The sequence below is a fragment of the Cordyceps fumosorosea genome (assembly GCF_001636725.1).
Source record: "Cordyceps fumosorosea ARSEF 2679 chromosome Unknown scaffold_5, whole genome shotgun sequence".
Lineage (NCBI taxonomy): Eukaryota > Fungi > Ascomycota > Sordariomycetes > Hypocreales > Cordycipitaceae > Cordyceps > Cordyceps fumosorosea.
Genome location: NW_017387305.1, coordinates 319,642 through 346,330, shown reverse-complemented (window position 1 = coordinate 346,330; position 26,689 = coordinate 319,642). Strand labels below are relative to the sequence as shown.

Below are 26,689 nucleotides of genomic sequence, written 5' to 3'. Positions count from 1 at the left end.
ACGGCACCGCCAAAACGCCTGAAAAGCCCCGAAAAGCCCCTACCACCCACTGCCACTAGGTCCGTCCAGCAGCCACCCCCCCTCTCCATCACTGACGACATCTTTCCCGCTTCCTCACCACCACCTCATCCACCCATCCCGTCTGGCCGTACCACCAAAGCCCTTCTCCTCCTCCTCCTCCTCCCTCTCCTCAGTCTCCATCCATCTCCCCCATCTTGCTGCCCGAACGACACAGCAAGGAGATAGCCACTACAATCATACAGTACGGAGCGATTCTCGATAAATTCGCCCTCCTCCCACCCTCATCCAGCTCGCCAATTATCTCTTCACGCAATTGGCTTGCCCCTCTTGTTTTCTTTTTTTCTCCTCCTACAAACTACTACCTCGCCAACCTCATCTTTACACAACCACCGTTGGCCACCACCGCCACCTAGTGCTGCTCGTCGCCGTCCTCCTCCTCCGCCCGTCGACAGAGCGACACTTTGCTACGCCTTGGAGCTCTCCAAGATACATATTACAGCTCTCATAGCTTCTCGTCGCGCGACCCCTCCTCCCTCCCCCCTCCTCCATTTTGGTCAACGCAACACCCCCGCCGTCCTGCGCGCAACGCATCGCGCGCGCCTGCTCCCACCATGAAGCAAGATCAAACCATCATCGACATCCAGCGTAAGATCGAGAAGGAGCGCGTTCTCATCACTGCTGCCAACAACATGCGCTCCCAGACCGACAACGATGCAGTCCGCTCTCGTCTCGACTCCCAGATCCGCGACGGTCGCCGCAACATTCAGTTCTTCGAGGAGCGCCTCAACGAGCTCCAGATGCGTCGTGTCAGCCAAGGCATGGGCAGCATGGATGTCCGCGACGACGCCGACGGCCCTCCCCCTCCTCCTCCCAAGGACTCCTCGACTCAATACAGCCAAATCGGCCAGCATGGCGACAGGATGCCCTCTCACCATCCCTTTACCCCTCAGCCTCCGGGTGCATCAATGCCCAAGGGCCGCCCCAACTTTACCAAGCTCGGTATGTTGAGTCTATCTGCCCTCCCCATAACCACCACACCCTACGTCCCCTATACCTAGCTAACTACCTCCCCCTCTAGATCTCATAAAATATGACACCCCCTACCTCGGTCCCCGTATCCAGCTCATGCTCACTCAGCTTCAGTTCAAGCTCAATGTTGAGGAACAGTATCTTAAGGGTGTCGAAAAGATGGTTCAGCTTTACGGCATGGAAGGCGACCGCAAGAGCAAGGCCGACGCTGCGGCTCGAAAAACCGAAAGCAAGCAGAAAATCGTTATTTTGAAGCAGTCGTTGAAGAGATACGAGGAACTGCATATTGATATGGATAACGCGGATGGCACCGATGGTACGCTCCCACAACGACTTCAACTTACCCTTCCCGAGTTGACCAGTTTCAGATGATTCGATTAACACCCCCAACCTTCGCAAGCCCCTCAGCGGCTCCCTCACTATCCGTATCATCGCCGTCAACAACGTCGATCACGCTGCCACTACCCGCTTCTCCCGCGGTCCCGAAACTTTTGTCGCCGTCAAGGTCGAGGACAACGTCATGGCCCGTACTAAAGCATCTAGAAGCGACCGTTGGGAATCCGAATTTCACAATATCGAGGTCGAGAAAGCCAACGAAATAGAAATCATCGTCTACGACAAGCCTAGCGAGCACCCCATGCCCATCGGCCTGCTTTGGATCAGAATATCTGATATCCTCGAGGAGATGCGCCGCAAGAGGATAGAAGCCGAAATGAATAGCTCTGGTTGGGTGTCTGCCGACAAGATGGGTAGCTATGCCGGCGCCACCCCCCCTGCTCAGTTCCCCATGAGCCCATCTCAAGCCTCATTCGGCGCTCAAGCTGCCGGCACTCAAGGCGCCAATCAGCCTGGTGGTGCCTACGGCGCTCCTCCGCCCTCCCAGGTCAGCACCGGCCCTATCGAAGGCTGGTTTAACCTCGAACCCGCTGGTCAGATTCAGCTGCAGATAAGCTTCGACAAGCAGAACCGAGACAAGCGCCCTGTCGATGTCGGCCTCGGCCGAAAGGGTGCTGTTCGCCAGCGTAAGGAAGAGGTCCACGAAATGTACGGCCACAAGTTCGTCCAGCAGCAGTTTTACAACATTATGCGATGCGCGCTCTGCGGCGAATTCCTCAAATACTCTGCCGGCATGCAGTGCGAAGATTGCAAGTACACTTGTCACACAAAGTGTTACCAGAGTGTCGTCACCAAGTGCATCAGTAAAAGCAACGCCGAGACCGACCCCGAGGAGGAGAAAATCAACCACCGCATCCCTCACAGATTCCAGCCCTTCTCCAACGTCACAGCCAACTGGTGCTGCCACTGCGGTTACATCTTGCCCTTTGGTAAGAAGAACTGTAGAAAATGCACTGAATGCAGTCTCACAAGTCATGCCCACTGTGTGCACCTTGTTCCAGACTTCTGTGGCATGTCCATGGCCGTGGCAAACCAGATTCTCCAAGGCATCCGCGTCCAAAGACAAAAGGCCAAGGGGTCGACGGGCCTGACGGACAGAACTTTACGGAAGATGAGCAGCCCCAGCTCTCAGTCGGGCACCCCAGCCTCCACCGTCTCTTCCCCAACCGGCTCCGCCCAGCCGCCACAGCTCACTCCTACGACGCCCGGCGCAGCCGAGGCCGCCAAGCACATATACGCAAATCAGCCACCACCTAGCCAGCAGCGACCAGCACCCGGACGCGCCCCTTCCAGCACTAGTTCAACAACCACAGCTGCGTCTTCTGCAGCTGCCGCAGCCGCTTCAGCTGCCATGTCCGGCATGTCGGCGCAGCAAAATCAGAGATCCGACTACGGCCGATACGGCGGCTATGGTCAACAGACCCCAGATGCACATGCCGCCGCCGGCGCTTACGGAGCCCAGATGCAGACGCAGCCTCAGACGCGCCCCTACAACCCGGCAGATTACGCAAACGTCAACAGTGGCTACGCTCAGCAACAACAGCAAATGCAGTCGCCCGTCCAGGTTCGGCCTGTCCAGCAGATGCCTCCTCCCGCCCAACCTGCTGCCCGACCCGCAGAGCCGACTTCCCCGCAGAAGGCGTACCCTCCCCAAGGCGGGCAAGCTGGCGGCCGCAAGGCTCTGCCACTGGCTACCGATCCCGGCACTGGACAGCGCATCGGCCTGGATCACTTCAACTTCCTGGCTGTCCTGGGTAAAGGAAATTTTGGCAAGGTCATGCTGGCCGAGACTAAGAGATCCAAGAAGCTATACGCTATCAAGGTCTTGAAGAAGGAGTTTATCATTGAGAATGACGAGGTGGAGAGCATGCGCTCCGAGAAGAGAGTGTTCTTAGTCGCCAATCGGGAGCGCCACCCCTTCCTGACAAACCTTCACGCCTGTTTCCAGACGGAGACGCGTGTCTACTTTGTCATGGAGTACATTAGCGGTGGTGACTTGATGCTTCACATCCAGCGCGGACAATTCGGCGCCCGACGAGCACAGTTCTACGCTGCCGAAGTCTGCCTGGCCTTAAAGTACTTCCATGAGAACGGCGTTGTCTACCGCGATTTGAAGCTCGACAACATCATGCTGACGCTGGACGGACACATCAAGGTTGCGGATTATGGTCTTTGCAAGGAGGACATGTGGTACGGCTCCACGACTGGTACATTCTGCGGCACGCCCGAATTCATGGCGCCCGAGATTTTGTTGGATAAGAAGTATGGCCGCGCGGTTGATTGGTGGGCATTCGGTGTCTTGATTTATCAGATGCTTCTGCAACAGTCGCCATTCCGCGGTGAGGATGAGGACGAAATCTACGAAGCCATTCTGTCGGATGAGCCGCTTTACCCCATTAGCATGCCGAAGGAGTCTGTGTCCATTCTTCAGAAGCTACTCACGCGTGAACCCAACGACCGCCTAGGCAGCGGGCCGACGGACGCCCAGGAAGTCATGAGCCACGCCTTCTTCAAGAATATCAACTGGGAAGACATTTACCTGAAGCGTGGGCCACCGCCATTCAAGCCTGCGATTAAGAGCGCCACGGACACGAGCAATTTCGACTCCGAATTCACCAGTGTAACGCCCGTGCTCACGCCCGTGCAGTCAGGTATGTCAGCTTTCGCCATCGTTCAGGGGCACAACTCACTAACACATCTTACAGTTTTGTCGCAAGCGATGCAGGAGGAGTTCCGTGGCTTCTCGTACACGGCTGATTTTGACTAGTCAAGAGAGTGTTGCATATGTTTAACGATTGAAGATGGATGATGGAGATTGAGGAGACCATACTGGGTACTCACGCTACCCGCCTAGAGGAGCATGGCATTTGCATGGTGTGTTGCATATTCGGAGCGGGAGTTGGAGGCATGGAGGCGAGACCAGAGGCCGGAGGCCGGAGGCGGGCCAGCACGAAGTCACAGCACAAGACAAAGGAGGGCACTCGTTTAGATGATACTCCCACACGCCACGAAGCCGCCGTCATTGATATATACGTTTACTGCTCTTCTCATCCTTGATGGGAGACACCTTTTTTATAATATTCTATACCGCTCGCATTTATATTTCTGCTCCTTCAGTCTTCTGCTTCTTTTCCTTTTCTTGTCAACGTTTTTGGCGGTTGTTGGGTTCATTCTCTGTCATCCGTTTTTGGCCAAGTGTTGACGAAGATGGCGGCGAAAAAAGCGGCGAGAGGGATGGGAACAGGTTCGTAAAACGAAGGCTGGAGACGAGTTACGACGGTGAAGCGATGTAAAAAGGAGAAGACTTGCAGAATTTATACTACATTTACTAGTGGTTTTTAGCCTGCCTGTTCATCGTCGTTCTTGTATGTAAGAGGTGAGGTAGCTTGGGGGTATCATACGCAAGTTACGATGGGCACGGACCGAGACGTGTAGTTTTTGAAGTTTTTTTTTTCTGAGATTGCTCTAACTTTTGCCATGTTCTACAGATACATGTTCATTCTGCTTTTGCTTAAAATTTTCACAAAGCTCTATCCAACTTCGCACTCGACTCCCCGTCTACGCAGTGTACTCCTTTTGGAGGAGCTTGGCGATGGTGTTGAGCTGGATGTTGCTGGTGCCCTCGTAGATGGCGCCAATCTTGGAGTCGCGCCAGAACTTCTCGGCAAGGCCCTCGCGAACGAAGCCCATACCACCCATCCACTCGACGGCGAGGCCGGCGACGCGGCCGGCGACCTGCGACGAGTAGAGCTTGGCCATGGCGGCGTCGCGGACAAAGTCCTCGCCGGCCTCCTTCTTGCGGGCGGCGTTGTAGACGAGGGCGCGGGCCGCGGCGATCTCGGTGTAGGACTGGGCAATCTGGTGCTGCATGCCTTGGAACTCGCCGACGAGGGCGCCAAACTGGCGGCGGTCGTTCCAGACGTATTTGACGGCGTTCTCGAACGCGCCGAGGGCGAGGCCGGTCATCTGGGCGGCGATGCCGATGCGACCCTCGTTGAGGATGCCGATGGCGTATTTGTAGCCCTCGCCGGCCTTGCCGAGGAGATTCTCCTTGGGGACGACCACGTCGTCAAAGTTGAGGACGCAGGTGGAGCTGGCGCGGATACCGAGCTTCTTCTCCTTCTTCGCGATGCTGAAGCCGGGGGTGTCCTTGTCGACAATGAAGGCGGTGATGCCCTTGTAGCCCTTGCTGGGGTCGAGGTTGGCAAAGACGATAAAGAAGCCGGCCTCCATCGAGTTGGTGATCCACATCTTGGAGCCGGTGATCTTGTAGCCGTCGGCCGTCTCGACGGCGCGCGTGGCCATGGCGAAGGCGTCCGAGCCGGAGACGGGCTCGGACAGGCAGAAGGAGGCGACGGTGTTGGTGGCGAGGCGCGGCAGGTACTTCTTCTTGAGCGCCTCGGATCCCCACTTCATCAGGGCCGTGTTGCAGAGCGTGTTGTGGACGTCGACCATGACGGAGACGGAGGGGTCGGCGCGGGCAAGCTCCTCGATGGCGATAATCGCGGCAGTGAAGTTCATGCCGGCGCCGCCGTACTCCTCGGGGATCTCGATGCCCATGAGGCCCTGCTCAAAGAGCTGCTCGACGACGGCGGGGTCCATGGCCTCGGCCTCGTCCATCTCCCGCGCGCGCGGGAGCACCACCTCGGTGGCGAACTTGGACACGGCGTCGGCCATGGCGGCCTCGACCTCGGAGAGGTGCGATATGGGCGTGGGCGGAATCTCGGACAGGTCAACGCCGGCGGTGTTGTTGCGGCGGGGCGCTGTGGTTGAGAGGGAGCGGCTGCGCGGTGACGGTTAGCGGGGCTAATTGCCTGTGTGCTAGCCGGTTGATGAACATACAGAGCTGTGACGACGGCAGGACTTGAAACGCGGCTCGTGGGAAGGCGCTGGGTGAGGAGGATAGAGGCGCGGCGGCCGCCCTGGAGGGCCGGGCGAATGGCTCGTGTGAAGGACGACATGACGGTGGCGGGCGAGGAATGCTTAAGCCGAGGTTGTAGAGATGGGATTCCCAAGTAAGTGAATACTTAGGAAATAAGGATGAGGGGGGAGAGGAGGAAAATAGGAAACTTGAGTTCTCGGTTTCAATGTGTAGGAAGGAGAAAAAAAAGCCGGAAGGTGTGTCGCGAACGCGGTGAGATTAGGGTGGTTGCTGGGTTGGGTGTCTTGTCGGCTTTGGGGCCAAGTTTGGGACAGATGGTTTGGTGAGGGTTTAGCTAGTATTTTGTAGCGCGGCGGCGGAGAGATATCGAGTCTGAGGCTTTTGTGGTTTTTATAAAAAGAAATTGTGATTAAAAAAGGAAAAACGTCCCTATGCTCAATGCCAGTCACGGTCAGCAAGAAGAATGACGTCCGGGGAAGCGGTAGGACAGGCACATTGACCCAACGGGGCTCCCTTTGCTTATAGTGGCCGGCGTTCGGGTGCAGCTGCCCACTTTTCCGCCGGAACGTTCTCTGTTGTTTGCTCTCTTGTGGGGAAGAGAGAGAGCCGAGCGGCTTAGCTTAAGCCGAGACGGATGAGACCGGGCGACGACGATGATGAAGGAACAATAGTCAAAGAAAAGTTAACATGATATTTTCTTCCTACTGGCGGATTGGCGATTTCTCTTCACATTGAGTATATTGAGTAACCCCGGAACTACAAATCGCAGCCCAGACCTCGGGACATCTTTGACAGTAACATCTCACACCACCAGCAACAACAATTTGCCCAAGAGGAAAAGAGCTCAGATTGAAGCTACGACAATGGCAAATAAAGTGCCCAGAAACCCCCAATTGAAATTTAAGCCAATGGCAGACGAATCTGTTAATGGCAAGTCGCCGTATCGCTGTCTTTGTCCTCTAGTACATGCACCACAAGCACTAGAGAGCTTAACCACGTTATTCATATGCAGTTGAAGAATAATAGGGAAATTTCTAAAAAAGAATATCAATTGACACAATCCGCATTAAAGTCCCCCTTCAATCCCAACACGCCTTCTTCACGCCGCACTCTCTTTTACTCACCTCGCGCATCGATCTTAGGGCTCCACATCGAGCGCCAATCAGACGGGACTCCACGTGACCCATCTGCAAAGGAGTTTTTGAGCAACTTCATCCATCATCATCGACGACAACTCTCACCCGCAACCCGGTCTAATCCAGCACAGCAACCGATCAATTCGTCGCCCAACATGGTCGGTTCCATCGTCCGCACCCTATTCTCGCCAGGAGCCCGCCGGCCGCTCCTCTCCGGCCTCGTCTCTACTCCCTCCTCCCGCTTCACTCTTCCCACCACCACCACCACCACCACCACCTCTCCCATCCTCTCCGCCGCCACCCGCTTCTTCTCCGCCACGCCGCCGCGCGCGGCCACGCTCAACCAGGTGCTGCGCGGCATCCGCAAGGGCAAGCGCGCGCGGCACGCCGTCTCGCCCGCGCTCGCCAACACGCACTGCCCGGCGCTCAAGGGCGTGTGCCTGCGCGTCGGCGTCGTGCGCCCCAAGAAGCCCAACTCGGGCGAGCGCAAGACGGCGCGTGTCAAGCTCTCGACCGGCGCCCTCGTCACCGCGTACATCCCCGGCGAGGGCCACAACATCCAGCAGCACAGCGTGGTGCTGGTGCGTGGCGGCCGCGCGCAGGACTGCCCCGGTGTGCGGTACCACCTCGTCCGCGGCGCCTTGGATCTGGTAGGTCTTTCTCAGAGTCTTGACGAGAGGGGCGTGCACGTTTAGAGTGCGGGAAGATGAGAGCAAAAATGACTGACTGTTTCTAGGCTGGTGTAGGAACGCGCGCGACGAGTCGGAGCAAGTACGGCACGAAGAAGCCCAAAAAGGCCACCATTGGTTAAACGCATGCGGAGAGGTTCGGGTTTGAACGCAAAAGATGAAGCAGCATGTATAGTAAAAGACCATAACGGGGAGGTATAGATCTTGTACGAATGAACATTAGCGATATATCGCCACTGGCGACTTGTATTATATACACCACAAACAACTGCATAAACTACTGACACAGCAATCGCAATATGGCCAAATTCCCTTTCTTACTTCAATTCATGTCACTAGCGCAGGATTCAAATCAGTATCGTGTCATTCATCAATGTATATTCACAATAAGATCCGCGTCAGCAGACTGCAAAGCAAATCGGTTCAATGGCCGCCACCAACGCCACATAATCTTAGTATATATCGAACAATCCCTTTCCTTTGAAGCACAGAGAATCCTCCCAGAGTCAACAACATACTGGAGCTCCTTTCTTACTCATATACAGTGAAACAGATAAAGCCACCTAAAATCAAATGGGTGTTAGAAGCGCCAAACACCAATGTCAAAAAAAAAATAGAAGTACAACAACTGGCGGCGATTATGGCGGCCTAGGGTGGGCAACATTCAATCGACGCCGTCAGGCTTCTGCATGCCCATCATCTCAAAGTACCTGGAGGTACAAGAGTATCTGCTCCAGTCAAAGTTGTCTTTAGGGTTGCAGTGGCATTTGAGGTCAATACGCGCCTGTGCATCGTTGGGGCAGTGCGTAAATGGCATGTGGAAGTAGGCAATCTCGTCAAAGAAGTGAAGTTCCGTCTTGTTGAGGAGTATGCCAGCGGCAATGGAATGAACTGGCGCATCACCCCAGCGCTCATAGAAGAAACCGCCGTCCTGGTCGAGGGAGTTGAAAAAGTCAACGTAGGCGTCACTGCGCATCCACTCAAGGCTTCCAATCTCAAAGTTGGACCACTGGGACGACAGAGTTAGTACATTGCCAGCGCTCAGGCGCTCAGTAACATCTACTTACAAAGTGACACATGCTGTAGGTTTGGCCGCCATCGTCGCTCAGAAACTCCATCGAGTTGTCGGCCGCCACATGTTGTGGGTAGTTTTCCATGAACTTGACGGCGCTATCCCACAACGTGGGAATCGTGTCGACGTACTCGAGTAGGCTAATGGTGAAACTGTACTTTTTCCCATTCTCTTTCATAAAACGAAATGGGTCTTGTGGAATATCGCAGAAGAGCTCGATGCTGGGCTCGACACGCCAGTAAAAGTCGTAATTTTGCATAATGGGGTGCTGGAAAAAGAAGCCTGACTCGAAGCGGCACATGTGGCGGTAGCTGATCGAGTCGCCATAGATGATTTTGCGCTCCTTCATATCCTCGCGCACCTTTTTAGCTTTGTCCTCGTCGATCCAGTCTGGCACCGACCAGTGCTCAATAGGAATCTGGCCATAGCGCGCGGTGCCGGAGACGAGGGCTGATGTGATGTTGCGAAAGTTTTCATCAAAGGGCTTGTCATTGAGAAAGACCCAATCGTAGTTAAAACGGCGGTTGAAGCGGTCTTCGACCTGGCGGATCGAGCGTGCAATATCCCAAACATCTACGTTGCGGGCGAGGGTGACGAAGGTGGCATTGGCGCGCGGGCCGGTGTCAACGGCGCCTTCTATGGGGGCCGGTGCATCGGTGCTCGCGGCTGCGGGCTTAGGAGAGGCAGCATATTGACGGTCGCGATCGGCAGGCATAGGCTTTTGCGTGGAATCGACCTTGCGGTCGGCAGCTGCGGCATTTTGAGGATTTGGTTGCGAGGCAGGTCGGGCTTGGTCAGGGGAAGGGACGGTTCGCGGGAGGGTCTCGTAACGGGAGCCGGGGAAGAGGTAAAAGAACATCAAAATCTATAGTGGTGATGTAGGTTAGCGGATCTGATTTGATCCATGAACGATGCCGACGGTTCCCAAGAATGATGCCGTCGATGTTTGCTCTCCAGGGATCAATGAGGGGCCGGAGCTTTGCTAGACAGTGGCGGCCCGCCGAGGTAGCAAGAGGTGGCATACAATACCGGCAACAACAATGTAGCGCAAGATGCGCGCACTGCTTCCCGCCAACATGACGGGCAAACGAAGTAGAGAGGGTCCAGAGGCAGTGATCGAGGAATCAAAAACGGGGAGAAAGGCTGGTTATCGAATTGAAGAGGGGAGAGAGGAAACGAGAGAAACAAGTGAAGCAAACGAGGGAGATGGTGATAGCAGTGGATTGGGCGAGTGAACGGGGGCGGCGAGAGGCAATGACGAAGGCCACTGTAATACAGCGCTCTGATATTGCTTAGCGGGGCAGTTACCGTGGGGTGCCCCTTGCTTTTCAGGGACCGTTAGCGGGCAAGCCGCCTCATCTAGCGGCTTTTTAGTGGTCGCTTAATGACGTTTAGCGGAAGCTCGGCACATCGTGGCGGGGAGGCTTGTTCTTCACAAAAGAATACTACCCTACCGAGTAAATGCGAAGGTACTTACTTGGCACGTACAATACCATTTATTCAAGTTGGTGGCTACTTATCAAATGGCTGTGAATGGAAATGTCTAGGTAGATATATAGGTAACACGTAGAACCCCTCCTTCCTAAGTGCGCATAGTCGTACAATAGTACGGATACGCGCATCGCAAACACCATCGACTCCCCCCCATGCTCCAACGAATTCGCATCGCTCCTTAATAAACATGATTCATAGATAGCTATAAATCACAACCTGGTCTGCCCTTCGCAGGAAGTCGCGTCTGTGAATATCAAGCAATACGGTTTGTAGAGACATTTGTTCATGTACCCAACCCCTTGACTTACAGTTAGTGAGTCTACTACAAGTCTATTATGCCACTCTAAACCGTTTGCGCCGCCGAAAGCATGCGCTCACTATCATGCCGAGCAGCGTCTGTTCTGAAACAACATTTCTACTTCCACACCTGATGTCGCAATCAAATACCTGCGAGGGACAACTCTGCCGAGATAAATGAAAGTTATCCGTACCTTGGTTAGAAACACAAGGTAGCCCGGGTTAGACATGGCATCACCGCGCGCATTGTCCTTCATATTTGGTATGCATTTGAGGATGGACCTGGAATGAAAGAGACACGGTCAAGCTTAGATAAAGTGTTGGAGTGCTGGATTTTAAATATTGATGGCTATCTGCATGCATCACTTCGGGTGCATGATGGAGTTTACAAGCGGATTGGTGGCCTAGATTGTACAATGCGCCCAAACAGCCGTGTCACGCCCATTTTACCTGGGGGCGGACATATCATGATCCATGTCCCACTTCACGGAAAGCGTCTTCCATAATACTATTTTATCAAACTGAACTTCCCAGATACACGAAGTTCTCATGTGCACAGGAACATCGCTAACAATTGAGTCACGTGACCGTTCGCCTTTGATCTTCGGGCGGGATTTGCCTGAAAGTGGAGAGGCCTGCACAACGTCAGTTCCTCCCTCACCTTCGTAACAACTTCAAAGCTCCCTCTATCCTCGCCCCGGCAGAGTTGCCTACTTCTCTGGCATCTACAACCTGTGCTTTGCGTCTTTTTGGAGCTTTATCGTCACTGTACTGCCTTGGATAGTGCCTCGCAGCTGTGTGCGACGCCGCCTTCCTCCCATTTTGTTTGCCAGATACACGCCATGATAGATTTGTGCGTCTCTGCCTCAGCTGCTCTTTTCACAATAACTTCCTAGTGGTATGTTCTCTCGTCACAAAAATGGCACCGAAGCTGCTATGCTGTGCACACTGGAAGCGTACCAGGCTTTCATGTGCTGGCGCAGAGCCACCCTTGCCGCCCGAGCTGCAACAATGAGGGCCTGACCTAACACTCTCTTTCCAGTGCATTGCACTCAAACTTTCACGCACGGGATACAACCATGTCCTTCTTCGGCTTCGATACCAGTGGCCACAACCCTGCCGCGCCGGGCTTCTCTCAAACCCATGACCCCTTTGCAGGTCTCTCCGGCGGCAATGCTGGCACCGACGAGGCCCTTGACTTCGAAGATACCTACGACGGCCTTGGTGATCAGCTCGACGACGCGGACGACGCCTTCAACGATGATACCTTTGGCGGCGACGGCAGTGGTGATGTAGCAACAACATCCAAGGTCGGCAAGGACTTTGACTTTTTCGGCCAGACTGCCAAAGTTGCCGATGCCATCGAAGAAGAGCATCTCCGTTTCAACCGCCAGCAACCTGCTACCAAGTCAAACGCCCCTCAAGGCTATGTCGCCCACTCTCACGCCGATCCTTACCATGCTTCTCAGCAGCAGCAGCTGCATCAACAGCAGCAACAGCAACAGCAGCATCAACAGCAGCAGCATCAACAGCAGCATCAACAGCAGCAGCAGCAGCAGCAGCAACAGCAGTATCGTCAAGCACCCGCGCGTACTGGCTACGAAAAGTATCACGCGGCTGAACCCATCCCAGATCTTCATGTCGACCAAAGCATTTGGGGCATCGGCACTTCCAAGGCAGCCGCTGCCCCGGAAGCGCAGTCAAAGAGTCGCAAGATCATGAGCCTAGAGGAGGTTGAGGCAGCTATGCGATCTGAGCCCAAGCCTGCTGCGCCTGCCCAATCACCGGCCCCCACACAACCCCAGGCGAATGCAGGCTACTATCCGGGACACCAGCAGCCCACAGCCCAACAGCCGCAGTATCAGCAGCACGTCCCTCATCATCAAGGCCCCCCTGTAACCATTCTCCAACGCCCACAATCCGGACAAGAACCTCATCAGCGCCAGATCCTTACAGAAGACCAATTCCTGCGACAGCATGCCCATCCGACTCAGATATTGCAGAACCCCAGCAGAGTCTCGGGTGATGCTCAGCGCACTGCTTTCGCCGGACAGCAGCATGGAAGAACTCCTAGCGGTGCTAGCCCCATGCACCAGTTGTACAACCATCCTCAGCTCTCTGGCATGTCTGAAGAGGAAAAGGCGGCTTTCCTAGACCAAGAGACCAAACGTGCCAAGCGCAACCACAAGATTTGGCTGCTGTCAAAGGACAACGGCGTCATGACTCCCCAGGACAAGAACTTCATCACCCGAATTCAGCTACAGCAGCTCATCTCTGCCACTGGTAACCCCACGGAACAGACCGGCGATGCCTCCATCGCTGAGGACTTTTATTACCAAGTTTATAGCCACATCCGTGCTGGTCAGAGACAAAATCCGAGTCAACCCCTCAGCAACTTTGCCCAGACCTACCTATTTCAGACCGGCAGCCGTCATGGGGCCCGTCGCCATGGCCGCCCTGCTGAGAATCACATCCAGCGCATGGAGCAGCAAGTTCAGAGAGCCGTGGAAGCCGCCAAGAACAAGCCCAAGAACCCTCAGCTGGTGATTGCTGGCAGCCTTGGTAAAATCTCGTTCAGCAATGCCAAGACACCTAAGCCTCTGCTCAACATCCAGAGAAAAGAGACCGAGTCTCCTCGGCCATCCACGGCACGAACTGCCAACACTGGCCCTGATCGCAAGGATATTCTACGCAACGTTGAGCGTGTCTACGATACTCTCATGAAGCTTGAAGACCATGTTCGAGTCATTCCGCCTCCCATGGCTGGCCCTGGCGACCCCGAGCTGGAAGAGAAGCACCGGGTGTGGGCCACAGAGCTTGAAGCTCTGAATGCAAAGCTCTGGAATGTGCTTAAAGTCCATGAACCTATTGGTGCTACTGCTACCCACCCTTTCATTGCTTTCTTGTCTTGCGCTAAGGGCAAGAAGGCCATTCCTCGCATCTTCCCTCATCTCAACTTCGAGCAGCGCACTACCATCTTGACCATGATTGTGTATCACCTTGATCAACTTGATGTGGTTCGGGGTGCCGCTGTTACTGATGATGACACTACTCTGAACTCGAGAATGCGTGAGAACATCGAACTATTCCTCTCGACCGTCATGCCATCCCTCATGCAATACTTCAATGACACTGGCCTGGACATTGTCGATGGCGTTCTCAACCTGATTGCCACTAAGCAGGACCTAGATCTGATTGCTAGAACTCGCATTGGCATTTCCATGCTTACTCTGATCCTGAGCCGAACTGTTCTTCTGAAACAAACTGGTGCTGGCAGCACTGAGCAGTGGGAGAAGTGGGAACAGACCTTTAACATTCTCTTCAGCCGGTTGGAGCCCTCGCTTCCTTTCATGTTCCCTGGTAGTGTCAACGCCGGTGTAGACGTTTATGTCTGGCAATTCCTCGCGGCGATGGGTGTCAGTGCAAACCACGACCAGCAAACGCGCCTCGTCTTGGCTGTCAAGGACCGTGTGCTCGATACAGTCTCCTTGTCTAAGACTTTGCCGCCGGCTATGGCTACGGAACGCTTGGCCAGTGTCAATCTGTTCATGAGAGCCATTGGCCTTGATGTGGAACTCTTGCAGTAAACATTGGCCACACGCTTTGTGGCCTCTTTTTCACCCGCACACAGCACTTGGGCGCGCAGCGAATGTCTATTGAAATGCTTGGGCTCCAATGAGAGTGTTCCGTGGAAGACGGACAAAGGAAACCGTCATCTTTTTTACATCTACATCTAATTGTCTTGTTTCTTATTACGAAGCATACGGCCGCCATGACGACATGTGTTTTTACATGAACATACAGATACTGGCGATATGTTTTGGTTGGTGAAGGGCAAAGACAGATTTCACATGTTGGCTACATCATTTATTTGGCTGTGTTTTTCTGTCTTTTGGTTTGATTTTTGCGTATTCCTCTTGCAGTTTTTTGATATGGGACGCCTTGATCACGGTCATTATTCGCATCTCTTTTTTTTTCTGCAAAATGTATGATATGGGCTAGGTCGGGGGGAAAGGGACGAGATATTGGGAACCAAAATGCAGGTGGACAACTTTGCTTCAGCTGGTGGGAAAGTATCAGAGCAACAAAAGCTTGAGCGTATTTTTAATGCCTCCCGGAACGATATCCTATACGTCTTTTTCTTCCTTTTTGCTTTTCATTTCGTTCATCTATCAAATAGCCTGTGACACTGGAATATGAACTTGAGCAAAAGAGCTGAAGCAAGATGACATTTTCGATATCACAGTGAAACGTCCAACCAGGTAAAAAATCTTTCCTGTATTTATATGCAAATGTTTAAAATGTCGCTATTCCCCCGAACCGTAGGGAGAAAAAAACAATATATACAAGGACTACACTCATCTCATGACCAAGTCCTACTTTGCTCTACTTGTTCGTCTGGCCGTGCCGAGCCCGCCGCCACCCCTGGGCGCTCTCTTTGGTCGTCTCGTCTCCTCCTCCGCTGCTGCTGCAGCCGCCGCAGCCGCCGCCTGCGCCTCGGCTGCCTTTTTATCCTTGGCCTCTTGCTTGGCCTTGTCCTCCGCCGCCGCCTTGCTCGCCGCCGCCTGCGCCACCACCGCCGCCACGGGCTGCTCCGGCTTCTTGATGCCGCTGACCGCCTCGAGCAGCTGCCCGCTCTCCCACTTTGACGCGAACGTGGCGACCGCGCCCTCGATCGACGCGTTCTCCGCCTCGGCCGCCGCCTCGTCTGCGCCGCTCTTCTTCTTCCCTTTCGCCTCGCTGCCACCCTTGGCGCTCAGGAACAGGCTCTCGTTGTACACCTCCCACGCGGCCTCCTCGTTCTCGTCGGTGTAGCGCATCTTGCGCCAGGGCTCGCTCTGCACGGAGCGCAGGCGGTCAGCGATGGTCTCGGTCGTCACCGTCTCGCCGTCGGCCGTCGTCTTGATGCTCATGTGGATGGCGCGCGCCGCCGGGCCGCCGGGGCCGCCAGCGCCGCCAGCACCGGCACCTGAAGCACCCGAAGCACCCCCGGCCGCGGCGGCGGACTCCTTGGCCGCGGCTTGGCGCTCCTGCTGCGTCGCGGCGTCGAGGTGGTGCAGCTGCGGGCGCAGGTGCACGAGGGACGACACGGGCGTTAAGTGCAGGTCGTCTGTTCGAACTTGTGTCAGCAGTCTAAAATTATCCCCCAGCTGCGCGCACGGGGACGGGTTCACGTACTTCCTTGGAAGACGCCGACCATGTACTGCACCTCGTCCGCGTCTGGGTACTGGCCTCCGAGCGTCTGCGTGCGGAGCACCTTGTCCTGCCGCACCGCCTCGTTCCAGTCAATCAGGTCCTCCGCGTCCACCTCGCTGCGCTTCCTACCGCCACCGCCGGCACCGCGCTGCTGCACGGCGCCGAACCCGAAGCCGCCCGCGAGACCGTGGCTGCCGCCGTTCTTGGCCGCCATCGAGGCCTGCAGCGTGCGGCCCCAGCGCAGGCCCTTGTCCCGGTCGTACGCCTCGTTGTAGTCGAGCGGCATGTCCACCTCGACCATGCCCGACTCGGCCTTGAGGCGCAGCTCGGACGGCGGCGCGCGCGACGCGCCGCCCTCGTCGGTCCGGTTCGGGTGCTGCAGCACCAGAAGGCGCCGGCCGAGGGGAAGCGCCGGGTTCAGGAATACGGGGTAGGAGGCGGTGATGGGGTCGTCGTCGTCATCGTCGTCGGCCGGGGCGGTGGCGGCGCCGGCTCTGGGAAAGGGCGCGGCGGGCGCGTCGGGAAAGTCCACGTCAATGGTGTCTTCGCTGTTTGTGGTGCTCATGATGGGCGGCGCTCGTGAGGCTGCGCCCTCTTGCGAGGTTTCGATGCAGGACTATCGGCGTTTGTGTGTTGTATGAATTGTGTGAACTGTATGACGAAACAGGTTTCAATAATTGATTTAAGGGCAGCGCTTTGTGGAAAGAAAGTACAGAAAATTGTTGGATCAAAGTCACGTCAAAAAGCATGGTGGGGTACTGGTTTGGAGAAATTTCGAGCTCTTATCTTATCCCTTTTACATATTACAAAGTACGTAGACGAGCGACCTCGATATTTGCTACCGGCCTTTATTATCTTAAGGAAAGAATCTGCAATTTCTATCACTAAACAGCAAGATAAATCATTTTGAACACTTTTTCCCGTCAGGTCATGGATATATCTTTGTACCACTGCGCTATGCCTGAAATCTCACCCCAGACTCCAAACCCAAATCGGCTCTAGCAAATATTCTACATCCTTTAATTCTTTTGCATTTCTAATTCTTCTCCTCCAAAGATAGCTTCGAAACATCTACGGCACCATCAGGCTTCGCTTCAGCAGCCTCCGCCTTCTTCGCCTTCTTCTTCTCCTTATCAGCCAGCTTCTTCGCCTTCTTCGCCGCGGCCTTCTCGGCTTCAAGAGCCTTCTGCTTCTTTAGCTCTTCACCGCCGTAGGCATCCCGCCACTCTTCGAGCTTGGCAGCGGGGATGATGGAAAAGAGTGCCTCAGGGGTACCAATCTTGTGGCCGGCGGGAACAGCGGTAAAGGCGAAGGTGTCGGGAATAAATGGCTTCGCCTCCTGACCAAGCTGCTTGAAGATGGACTCCGCCGTGGTGGGCATGTAAGGATAGAGGAGGCCAGCCAAGAGGTGCACGTGGTTGATGGCAACATTGATCACGGTGTTGCAGCGCTCGGGCTCCTCGGCTAGGAGTTTATTGTTCAAGCCGTTGTCCTGAAGGAACTTGTTTCCGAGGGTAGAGAAATTTAGAAGATCGGAAATGCCGCCGCGCATCTTGTTAGCCTCCTGGTGGCCAATGTATGAGGCAAGCAGTTGGTTAGCTGCCGCCTTGTGGGCATCGATAAGGTCATTGCTGACGGTAGCAGCAGGAACAGTGCTCTCCATCTTGGCCACGCAGAACTTCAAGGTACGCTGGATGAAGTTGCCGACATTCTTGAGTAACTCGTTGTTGTTGACATCGATAAATTCCTCCCATTTAAATTCGGAATCGGCAACTTCTGGGCGGCGAGAAAGCAGGTAGAATCGCCAGATATCGGGGTCAATGCCAGTATCCTTGGCGTTGTTGCCGAAGACACCGATACCACGGGACTTGGAGAACTTGCCGTTCTCATAGTTCAGGTATTCTGTAGCAGAGATTCTGTTCACCTTGGTCCAGTTCTCCTTGGTGCCGAGTAGGCATGAAGGGAAAACGATGCTATGGAAGCCAACGTTATCCTTACCCTGGAACTGCATGAGTTGGACATTCTCAGGGTTCTTCCACCACTTCTCCCAGTTCGTGCCGTCACGGTTATCGCCATCGGTATAGGTCTTGGTGATAGAGATGTAGCCAATGCAAGCATCGAACCAGACGTAGAAGACCTTGCGCGCATAGTCCTCGACGTTTAGGCCCTCAACATCGGGAATTGGGACGCCCCATTTGAGATCACGGGAAATGGCACGAGGCTTGAGACCCTTATCAATCCAGGATTGGGTAATGGCCTTGGCGTTGGCACTCCATCCGTTATCTGCGGTGGATTTGTACCAGTCTTTCAGCTGCTCGGCGATGTCATCGAGCTTTAAGTAGAGATGCTTCGTCTTGCGGGCTTCGGGAGCTGTGCCGTCGACCTTGCAGCGGGGGTTCACCAACCAGCCAGTGGCCTTGACTTCGTTGCTCGCTTCTCCATCGGTCTTTTCCTCAGGCTTGAGGGGATCAAGAATGGAGCCACAGGCATCACACTGGTCACCACGGGCGCCTTTGTCACCACAGATGGAACACTCGCCCTCAACGAAACGATCGGCAAGGAAGGTGTTGTGAGTCTCAACGGCACAGAAAGGTTGAATTGTCTCATCTTCGTAGATGTAGCCATTCTTCCAAAGCTTCGCAAAGATGTCTTGTACGATGTCGGTCTGGTGTTGGGTCGGCGTCTTGTCGAAGATGTCGAAATCGATGCGGAACCAGTCGTAAATGGATTTATGGAGAGCGTGGTACTTGGCGCATAGAGTAGCAGGGTCAGTACCTTCTTCTAGGGCCTTTGTTTCGGTGGCAGTGCCATATTGATCCTTGGAATCATGTCAGCGCGTGTGCTCGTGAGCATTAGACGTGAGTACTTACTGTGCCGCAGACGTAGAGGGTCTGGTATCCCCTGGCTCTGCAATAACGGGCGTACAAGTCCGCTGAGAGAACACTGCCGATGACGTTGCCCAGATGAGGCAAGTTGTTGGAGTACGGAAGAGCGCTGGTGATCAAGACGTTGCGCTTGCCTTCGACAGGAAGGGTGGGCTTGCTGGCGTTTGCCATATTCGCGGTGCCGTATTCGGCGTGGGTCCAATGCAGGAACGCTCTGAAGATGCAAAATACTACAGATGAGAGTATTATTGACAAAAGACTCAAACGTAAAAATCTCAGAAGCGCGGGCACAGGAGGGCTCTCTATCAGCAAAGTCGCATTGGATGGTGGGGTGAGTCAGAAGAACTGGGAGCGATGGCGGGGTGATTGTTCAAAATTGACGTGACAGCCCGCTGCTTGGGCAAGTTTCGCTTAGCTACATAATTGTCGAGATGGCACTGAAGGACACGGCACACTGTACTGTAATTAAGAAACGACAAGCATTCTGCATATATACATGACATATAAAAAAATCTCCTTTACCCTTCTTCCAGTGTATGAATTGCACTTTTGCAAGGCAACGGGCAGACTCATCAATATCGGATGTAGGACCCTTGTATCAACACTAGCGGGGCTATGCGCTAATGGGGGCGAGACATCTCAGCCTACCGTGAAGCAAGGCGCGCAGGCTTTTGCCTTATGTAATAACACCAGTCTTCGTTGCCACTGACGAGGCGTGTCTGAATCTACTTAATAGGATCACTGACATTTCCCGTGGTACGCCAAATCTGTTGTGATGATGGTGTATATTGAATCGCTCAAGATGTACAGGGCTTCTACTTTCTCTTTCCTCGGCCGGCCTCCAACATCTTGACCTTTTTATTAAATCTCTCACCGATCTCATGCCCGCTCCCTCTAGGCCCATCCGTTGTGTCGCGTCCACGCTTGCGGCTCTTGTCCAGCATCGCGCGGACATTGGCGCCTCTGCCGCCGTCCTTGCGCTTGGTCAGGCGATCAATGCGATCGACACCCTCGCCCAAATCGTGCCACTCCTCACCACCAAATTGCATGCGACGGCTGCCTCCCTCTTGGCGGGCCTTCTTGGCCTTCTCCTTTTTGCTCTCTTTTGGCAAGCGCGTGTAGTTGGTCTCTTCGTATTCGCGGCGCTCGTCCTCCGCTTGCCGGTCGGCCGCCGTCTTCATCCTGCGGCCGCCTTGCAGAATTGTGGTTCCAATGCTGGGCTCAGCCATGGGGGCTGCCGAGAGCTCCGACTTGACGAATTCCTCCATGGTTCGTGATTTGTTGGGCCGGCGGTCGACCTTTTCTCTGCGCGCGCCAGTGTCCATGACCTGGCGATCTCTCTTGGGTGGCCGATAGACGCCGGACAGGGCGCCGTCTCTTTGCGCAGGTCGCGCAGTTACATCATCTACCAAGTTACCGAACTTGGGAGCGGCGGACATTTTTCCTCGCGCAGTGCTCTTGGCCTGCTGCTGCTCAGCCTCTTCATCTTCATCTTCATCATCCTCGTCCACGTCAGACCCAGAGCCCGATTCGTCTTCGTCGCTTTCAGACCCTGTTCTCTCGGTTCCTTTTTGTTGCTTCGCTTGCTCTTCGCGTTGTGCATCGTCCGCGGTGCGTAGGAACCGTTCAATCGAGAATCTGAGCTTCTCCTCGAGTGGGCGCACACCCTTTTCGAGGTATAACCGTAACTCGACAAGTTTTGACCGGACTTGTTCGTCTAGTTTGCCATTTTCAGGTGTCTCTGACGAGATCTTGGACTTTCGAATCTTGAGTAGAATGAGGAAGACCAGGTTTTCTAGATAAGACAAGAGCACCTCGTTCTTCACGTCGAGTAGTGAAATGCCATCCTTGGGATGCTCGATTGTAGAAAGAGCTGGTGCAGCCTCTTGTGTTAATAGTAGCGACTGTTTTAGTTGCTCCAGCAGAGCCGGAAGAGTCGTCGGGGCTGCCATGATGTCGAATGTGTGTTGACGATGAGGAAGTTAGACTCAACTCTTGATTTTTTGCCAGAAGACTTCCATCTCGAACTTTTTAGCGGGGCCGACGAAGGCGGGTCTGTCCAATACGTACCTGGATAAGTACCTGGATCTTTGCTAGGCATATATTGAGGAAAGCTTTATATGCCGTCAAGTTCGAAGCGGCAGAAAATATTGGAGAAAATTAATAACATATATGCATTCATCTCAATAATCAATTTAGCACTTCTTTGTCAGCGTGGCTGCACAGTTATCCAGTGAGACCTCAACTTCTCTTTGATCTGACTCCTTATGTAAGCAGATAAGCTACGCCATCGTGTCAAAGTTGCCTCGAACCAGCCCGTCACTGAACTAGCCTAGTAAGCTCCCTTATTCGAACCTCCTCGACTTGTCGCGCCGCGAGCTATTTTGACTCGGGGTTTTTTTTTCCCACGAGCTAGCCTTATTCTCGATTATTCTGCGAGGATACCAGACGGCACCACGAACTCTCTCTCTTGGACACGTTTCCTTTGTGGATCGCCTCCTTCGCCTCTCCAAGCGTAGGCCACGCGGCGCCGCATACCACCTGTCCCGAGGACAGCACTGACATGATCTGAAGCAACGACACAAGCGACAATGCATTTCACAACAGCCGCGCCCTCGGCGCTGCTAGCGACCCTGCTCGCTGCGCCGCGACTCGCATCCGCCTTCTACCTCCCAGGTGTCGCCCCGACGTCATACAAGGTCGGCGACTCGGTGCCTCTGCACGTCAACAGCATCAAGCCGATAGCCGGGCCGCAGGACGCACGCCTGCACTCTGTCGTCTCATTCGAATACTACCACCCCGGGTTCGGCTTCTGCAAGCCCGAAAAAGGCCCTGAATATGTGTCGGAGAGCCTGGGCAGCATCCTCTTTGGCGACCGGATAATGACCTCCCCCTTTCAGCTGTCAATGAAGAAGGAGGAGACGTGCAAGGCGCTGTGTGAGGTCGAGTACCCTGAGCACTCGGTCGAGTTCCTCCGCGAGCGCATCGACGAGGGCTACAGCCTCAATTGGCTCGTGGACGGCCTACCCGCCGGTCAGAAGATCGAGGACCGTCTTACAGGCACCTCCTTTTACAGCCCAGGCTTCTTCCTTGGCGCCTTTGACGAGGCCGACAACATTGTCCTCAACAACCACTACGACATATTCGTCGAGTATCACGAGGTCGGCGGTAACGCGAACCAGCTCCGCGTCGTCGGCGTCCGCGTCGAGCCCAGCTCGAAGAAGTACAGCGGCGAGGCTGACTGCAAGGATGGCCACCCATACCTGATCCTGCCCGAAACTGGCGCGCAAAAGGTCAAGTACAGCTACAGCGTCTTTTGGGAAAAGTCCCCGACGGCCTGGGCTACGCGCTGGGACAAGTACCTCCACGTCTTTGACCCCAAGATCCATTGGTTCTGGCTTATCGACACGGCCATCATCGTCGTCATCTTGGTCATGACCGTCATGTCCATCCTCATGCGCACGCTCAAGAAGGACATCGCACGCTACAACCGCCTGGACCAGATCAACCTCGAGGACCTTAGCGGCACGTCTGCGCTCGAGGACGGTGTGCAGGAGGACTCCGGGTGGAAGCTCGTCCACGGCGACGTCTTCCGCAACCCGTCGCACCCGCTGCTGCTCTCCGTCCTGCTCGGTAACGGCGTCCAGATCTTCGTCATGACCGCCAGCACCATCGTCTTTGCGCTGCTCGGCTTCCTGTCGCCCTCTAACCGCGGGTCCCTCGGTACCATCATGATCCTGCTCTACACGATCCTCGGCTCCGTTGGCGGCTACGTCTCCGCGCGCGTCTACAAGGCCATGGGCGGCGAGCAGTGGAAGCTCAACATTGGCCTGACGCCCCTCCTCGTGCCCACCATCGTCTTTGGCACCTTCTTTCTGCTCGACCTGTTCCTCTGGGCCAAGCAGTCGTCCGGTGCCGTGCCCTTCACCACCATGCTCGTGCTGCTTGCTATCTGGTTCATCATCTCCATCCCCCTCTCTGTTGCCGGCTCCTGGCTCGGATTCCGCAGCGCCAAGATTGAGGCGCCCGTCCGCACGAACCAGATCCCGCGCCAGATCCCCCCCTCGACCACCTACCTCAAGCCCATCCCCAGCATGCTTATCGTCGGGTTGCTGCCATTTGGCGCCATCTTTGTCGAGCTCTACTTCATCATGAACTCGATCTGGTTCAGCCGCGTCTACTACATGTTTGGCTTCCTCTTCCTCTGCTACTCCCTGATGGTAGTCGTCTGCGCCGCCGTGACGATTCTCCTGACGTACTTCTTGCTTTGCTCCGAAAACTACCACTGGCAGTGGCGCTCGTTCCTGGCCGCGGGCATGAGCGGCGGCTACATCTTCCTCAATTGCCTTCTCTACCTCATCACCAAGGTGAAGCTTGGCGGGTTTGCTGGTACAGTCCTATACGTCGGCTACAGCGCGCTCATCTCGTTCCTCTTCTTCATCCTGGCTGGTAAGTTGCTTTTCTCTTCACGGTTGCCCCCGTACGAGATGGATCACTAACACCTCCCAGGTTCCATTGGATACTTTGCTAGTTGGTGGTTCGTCATGAAAATCTACAAATCCATCAAGATCGATTAAGGATGTGTGGGGGGTGATGACGGCGGCATAGGTCGATCAGAAAAGGGGGAAAGAAGTGTAGTGGGATAATTCAGGCCCGGATTTCGGCAGCATGTCATGATGAAGGCCAGAGCGGCATTGACTGGTGTCACAAAAAGATTTGTAATTTGTAAAATACAAAAGCCAATTTTCCTGTTGCCCGTTCTGTTGGCATCCATGAGGCCATGATCGCTCGCTTAAAGGAATGTTAAAAAGATGCTAAGAAGCCCCCCTCCACTAGTCATCGTCGTCATCATCGTCCAGATCGTCCAGGTTAGTGAACTGGAACTGCTTCTTTTCCGGTGCCTTGGGCGCCGCCGCCCCCGGCGCGTCCGCCGTGCCCGCCACGACGCTTGCCCTGCGCCACTCCTCCTGCTCCTTCTCGCGCTGACGCTCGCGCTCCAGCCGCGCCCGCTCCCTCTCCTCGCGCATGAGCCTGTCGCGCTCCTGCTGCTCCCGGGCCTCGCGCTCCTCGCGCTCCTTGCGCTCCGCCTCCTCCCTCCTCTTGCGCTCCTCCTCCGCGACGGGGTCGAAGCCGCGCGGGTCTATGCCTTTCTCGACGAGGACCTGGTTGGCCGCGAGCGACCCGGACCGGATCTTGTCCTCCAGCGGCCACGGGAAGAAGACCTGGCCCGAGAGCGGGTTCAGGTACTGTGCCATGGGCTCCGGCAGGCTCGTCAGCAGCGAGGGGCCGGAGGAGGAGCCTCCTTGCTGCGGCGCGTGGGGGTGCTGCGCCCCGCCACCAACGCCGTTGACGGCGGCGGGACTTTGCGTCGGCAGCGGCGTGGTGGTGGCGGGCGTCGTAGCGGCGCCTGGTGTCGCGCCGGCGGCGGGAGTTGTCGGCGCGGGCGTTACAGCCTGGGATTGAGATTCGCCAACGGTGGGACTCTGCAGCCCTGATGGGGCAACAGACGCGTTTATCGTGCCCGCAGGCGGCATTGTTGTCTTGCTAATGCGCCGCGCATAGCTGAGCAGCTCTTCGTACGCGATGGGGTAGTTGGGGGCGGAGGGAAACTTCGTAGTATGCGTGTTGACAATATCTCGGCGAGCGTTGGCAAGGCTGGTTAGGGTGTCCCGTATTTGAGTGTCGAGGCTGGCTGAGGCTTCCCGCAACTCGAGTATTCGGAGGTGATTATTTTGGTGGGTTTGCACTGTTGTCCAAGTTGTCAGTGAAATCTCTCGAGGCGGAGCACAGAAAGCCCGAGAACAATCAGGCTCCCGTGAGTGTTGGTTCATTACCCTGCTCGAGGCCCTTTGTTAGTTCCGCATCCGCAGCCACGACTTCCTCGGCGAGGTTCATGGATGGATGATACTTGGTGACGGAGTCGATGAGGCTCGTCAGTGCCTTTTCCAGGCGCTCGAAGCGCCCATCGATGAACTTGTCCATGGAAAAACGAGGTAGCCGTGTGCTTGAGGTACTTGGGCGCGAGCGCAGTATGATCCAAAAGAAAAAATGTAGCTTGGTATTGTGCTGACAGCTCTAGCTGTGGAAGGACTTTGGTTGTAGATGGGTAAACATTGGCACTGTGCCGATTTGAGCTTGAATTGGAGGTCGGCTGCGAGACTGAGTGGGCCGTCATCGCGTTACCTGATTGGCGGGCCATCCAACCAGTCAGAGCCTGAGGCCGCTAACTATTCGGCCTTTCCCGGCAGCAAACTCACGCAGCTTCGTCTATTTCAACGTTATCCTCGACAATTGGCGATTGAAGCAGCAATTACGTCTCCAGCCCCCCGATCCTAGTCAAGATGGTTTCCGCTGTACGTTAATTGGCCCAATTTCCTTGCAGCCACCCGCCGTGTGCCGTAGCGCTGCCAGAAATGCCCTTCCGATCGGCTCGCTAACATTTCGCCTTTGGCAGACTCCTTTCCGTCGCGCCGAATTCAAGAGCGCCTACGGCCCCAAGTATGTTTCAAATCGCAGCGCTCCGTCCCCGACCGAATCCAGCGTGCACACGGAGCCTCCTGATGTGACCCGAGGCGCTCTCGACGACCACGTTATGGGCGGATCCGCGAAGGGCATGTGATGAGATGGAAATGCTGACACCTCATTCTAGGTACCAGTACCAGCCGAACTTCAACGGTTGGTCCGGCCAGACCATGTTCCGCACGTAAGTGACCTGTTTTATATCTGTGGTGGAATGCGACTACGACACGACGAACAACTTTGAGAATCAACCGGATCTTGCGTTGTGGTATCAGCGATGGGACCGGGGAATGGACGCGCGACAGTACTTTGCAACTCGAAGTTCGGACTTTCTCCGTCCGATGGGAACAAACACAGATCGCAGCGTCGCAACACACCGCCGCAAACGAACCCAGGCTAATCAGAACCCAGTGCCTTCCGTCTGTCCCTGTTCGGCGGTGCCGCTGCTGTCGGCGCTCTTCTCTTCGCCTCTGGCATTCCTCGCATTCAGCACGACATTCTCAACGTAAGAAATATCCGTCGTGGCATAGAAACGACTATGGCGAGCTAACAGCTTTGCAGAAGATCCCCGGCATGGCCCAGTTCTACCACAAGGAGGTTCACCCTCAGGACAACGTGAGTTTATTTGCTGCATTCCAGCTACTGACCCTCTCGATGCTAATGCGATATGCAGCCTTTCTAAACACAAAATCACACCTCCAGATGGACCTGTATCAACGTCTATGCAGCGCATGGAGCTACTTCCTTTTGTATAGATATCATTTACAATAGACCTTTGCATCAAGCAAATCAAGATTCAATGGGTTGTTAAATCTTTCAAGTATTATAAGTATTTAAAAGTTTTTACGCAAGTAGTTATTGTGGACAGTTTAAACAGGTTGAAGGAGGTGAAGTTGGCCTGGGGGTTGAAGCTCGTATACAGTGTGGATCCGCCTCGACACTGTCAGTGCCCAAACAGGCGCAATGAACAGCTAGCTGTCCTAGCTGTACAGATACTGATACAGAGCTTCGAAGCTCGCCTCGTCAAGCTAACCTCGGGCCGTCCTCTACGCTCCTATTTCGTTGCCCTTCCT

At 55.0% G+C, this 26,689-nt stretch overlaps 11 protein-coding genes across 11 annotated transcripts; 5 read left to right on the top strand and 6 right to left on the bottom strand.

Annotated features, from left to right (window-relative positions):
- Window positions 1-632: 632 nt before the first annotated feature.
- ISF_02815 (Protein kinase C) lies at window positions 633-4,213 on the top strand (the record flags this gene model as incomplete). Its single annotated transcript, XM_018846421.1, has 5 exons — window positions 633-1,020; window positions 1,100-1,366; window positions 1,419-2,375; window positions 2,448-4,097; window positions 4,152-4,213. The coding sequence occupies 5 exons, from the start codon at window positions 633-635 to the stop codon at window positions 4,211-4,213; spliced, it is 3,324 nt and encodes a 1,107-aa protein (XP_018706149.1).
- A 791-nt stretch (window positions 4,214-5,004) lies between these two features.
- Window positions 5,005-6,407, bottom strand: ISF_02814 (acyl-CoA dehydrogenase; the record flags this gene model as incomplete). Its single annotated transcript, XM_018846420.1, has 2 exons — window positions 5,005-6,229; window positions 6,289-6,407. The coding sequence occupies 2 exons, from the start codon at window positions 6,405-6,407 to the stop codon at window positions 5,005-5,007; spliced, it is 1,344 nt and encodes a 447-aa protein (XP_018706148.1).
- A 1,212-nt stretch (window positions 6,408-7,619) lies between these two features.
- ISF_02813 (Ribosomal protein S12/S23) lies at window positions 7,620-8,275 on the top strand (the record flags this gene model as incomplete). Its single annotated transcript, XM_018846419.1, has 2 exons — window positions 7,620-8,114; window positions 8,201-8,275. The coding sequence occupies 2 exons, from the start codon at window positions 7,620-7,622 to the stop codon at window positions 8,273-8,275; spliced, it is 570 nt and encodes a 189-aa protein (XP_018706147.1).
- A 542-nt stretch (window positions 8,276-8,817) lies between these two features.
- On the bottom strand, window positions 8,818-10,303 carry ISF_02812 (Glycosyl transferase, family 15; the record flags this gene model as incomplete). Its single annotated transcript, XM_018846418.1, has 3 exons — window positions 8,818-9,162; window positions 9,221-10,090; window positions 10,250-10,303. The coding sequence occupies 3 exons, from the start codon at window positions 10,301-10,303 to the stop codon at window positions 8,818-8,820; spliced, it is 1,269 nt and encodes a 422-aa protein (XP_018706146.1).
- A 1,792-nt stretch (window positions 10,304-12,095) lies between these two features.
- On the top strand, window positions 12,096-14,603 carry ISF_02811 (topisomerase II associated protein; the record flags this gene model as incomplete). The annotated part of the gene is made up of 1 exon (XM_018846417.1): window positions 12,096-14,603. One exon carries the CDS (start codon window positions 12,096-12,098, stop codon window positions 14,601-14,603), a length of 2,508 nt encoding a protein of 835 aa, XP_018706145.1.
- Window positions 14,604-15,392: 789 nt separating this feature from the next.
- On the bottom strand, window positions 15,393-16,777 carry ISF_02810 (sulfite reductase beta subunit; the record flags this gene model as incomplete). The annotated part of the gene is made up of 2 exons (XM_018846416.1): window positions 15,393-16,126; window positions 16,195-16,777. 2 exons carry the CDS (start codon window positions 16,775-16,777, stop codon window positions 15,393-15,395), a joined length of 1,317 nt encoding a protein of 438 aa, XP_018706144.1.
- A 471-nt stretch (window positions 16,778-17,248) lies between these two features.
- Window positions 17,249-19,268, bottom strand: ISF_02809 (methionyl-tRNA synthetase; the record flags this gene model as incomplete). Its single annotated transcript, XM_018846415.1, has 2 exons — window positions 17,249-19,030; window positions 19,083-19,268. 2 exons carry the CDS (start codon window positions 19,266-19,268, stop codon window positions 17,249-17,251), a joined length of 1,968 nt encoding a protein of 655 aa, XP_018706143.1.
- Window positions 19,269-19,912: 644 nt separating this feature from the next.
- ISF_02808 (Sas10/Utp3/C1D-like protein) lies at window positions 19,913-21,049 on the bottom strand (the record flags this gene model as incomplete). Its single annotated transcript, XM_018846414.1, has 1 exon — window positions 19,913-21,049. One exon carries the CDS (start codon window positions 21,047-21,049, stop codon window positions 19,913-19,915), a length of 1,137 nt encoding a protein of 378 aa, XP_018706142.1.
- A 639-nt stretch (window positions 21,050-21,688) lies between these two features.
- ISF_02807 (Nonaspanin (TM9SF)) lies at window positions 21,689-23,674 on the top strand (the record flags this gene model as incomplete). Its single annotated transcript, XM_018846413.1, has 2 exons — window positions 21,689-23,546; window positions 23,607-23,674. The coding sequence occupies 2 exons, from the start codon at window positions 21,689-21,691 to the stop codon at window positions 23,672-23,674; spliced, it is 1,926 nt and encodes a 641-aa protein (XP_018706141.1).
- A 255-nt stretch (window positions 23,675-23,929) lies between these two features.
- Window positions 23,930-25,079, bottom strand: ISF_02806 (Mediator complex, subunit Med4; the record flags this gene model as incomplete). The annotated part of the gene is made up of 2 exons (XM_018846412.1): window positions 23,930-24,843; window positions 24,932-25,079. The coding sequence occupies 2 exons, from the start codon at window positions 25,077-25,079 to the stop codon at window positions 23,930-23,932; spliced, it is 1,062 nt and encodes a 353-aa protein (XP_018706140.1).
- Window positions 25,080-25,438: 359 nt separating this feature from the next.
- On the top strand, window positions 25,439-26,298 carry ISF_02805 (Cytochrome b-c1 complex, subunit 10; the record flags this gene model as incomplete). The annotated part of the gene is made up of 6 exons (XM_018846411.1): window positions 25,439-25,450; window positions 25,552-25,595; window positions 25,747-25,800; window positions 26,028-26,121; window positions 26,178-26,231; window positions 26,290-26,298. 6 exons carry the CDS (start codon window positions 25,439-25,441, stop codon window positions 26,296-26,298), a joined length of 267 nt encoding a protein of 88 aa, XP_018706139.1.
- Window positions 26,299-26,689: the final 391 nt, after the last annotated feature.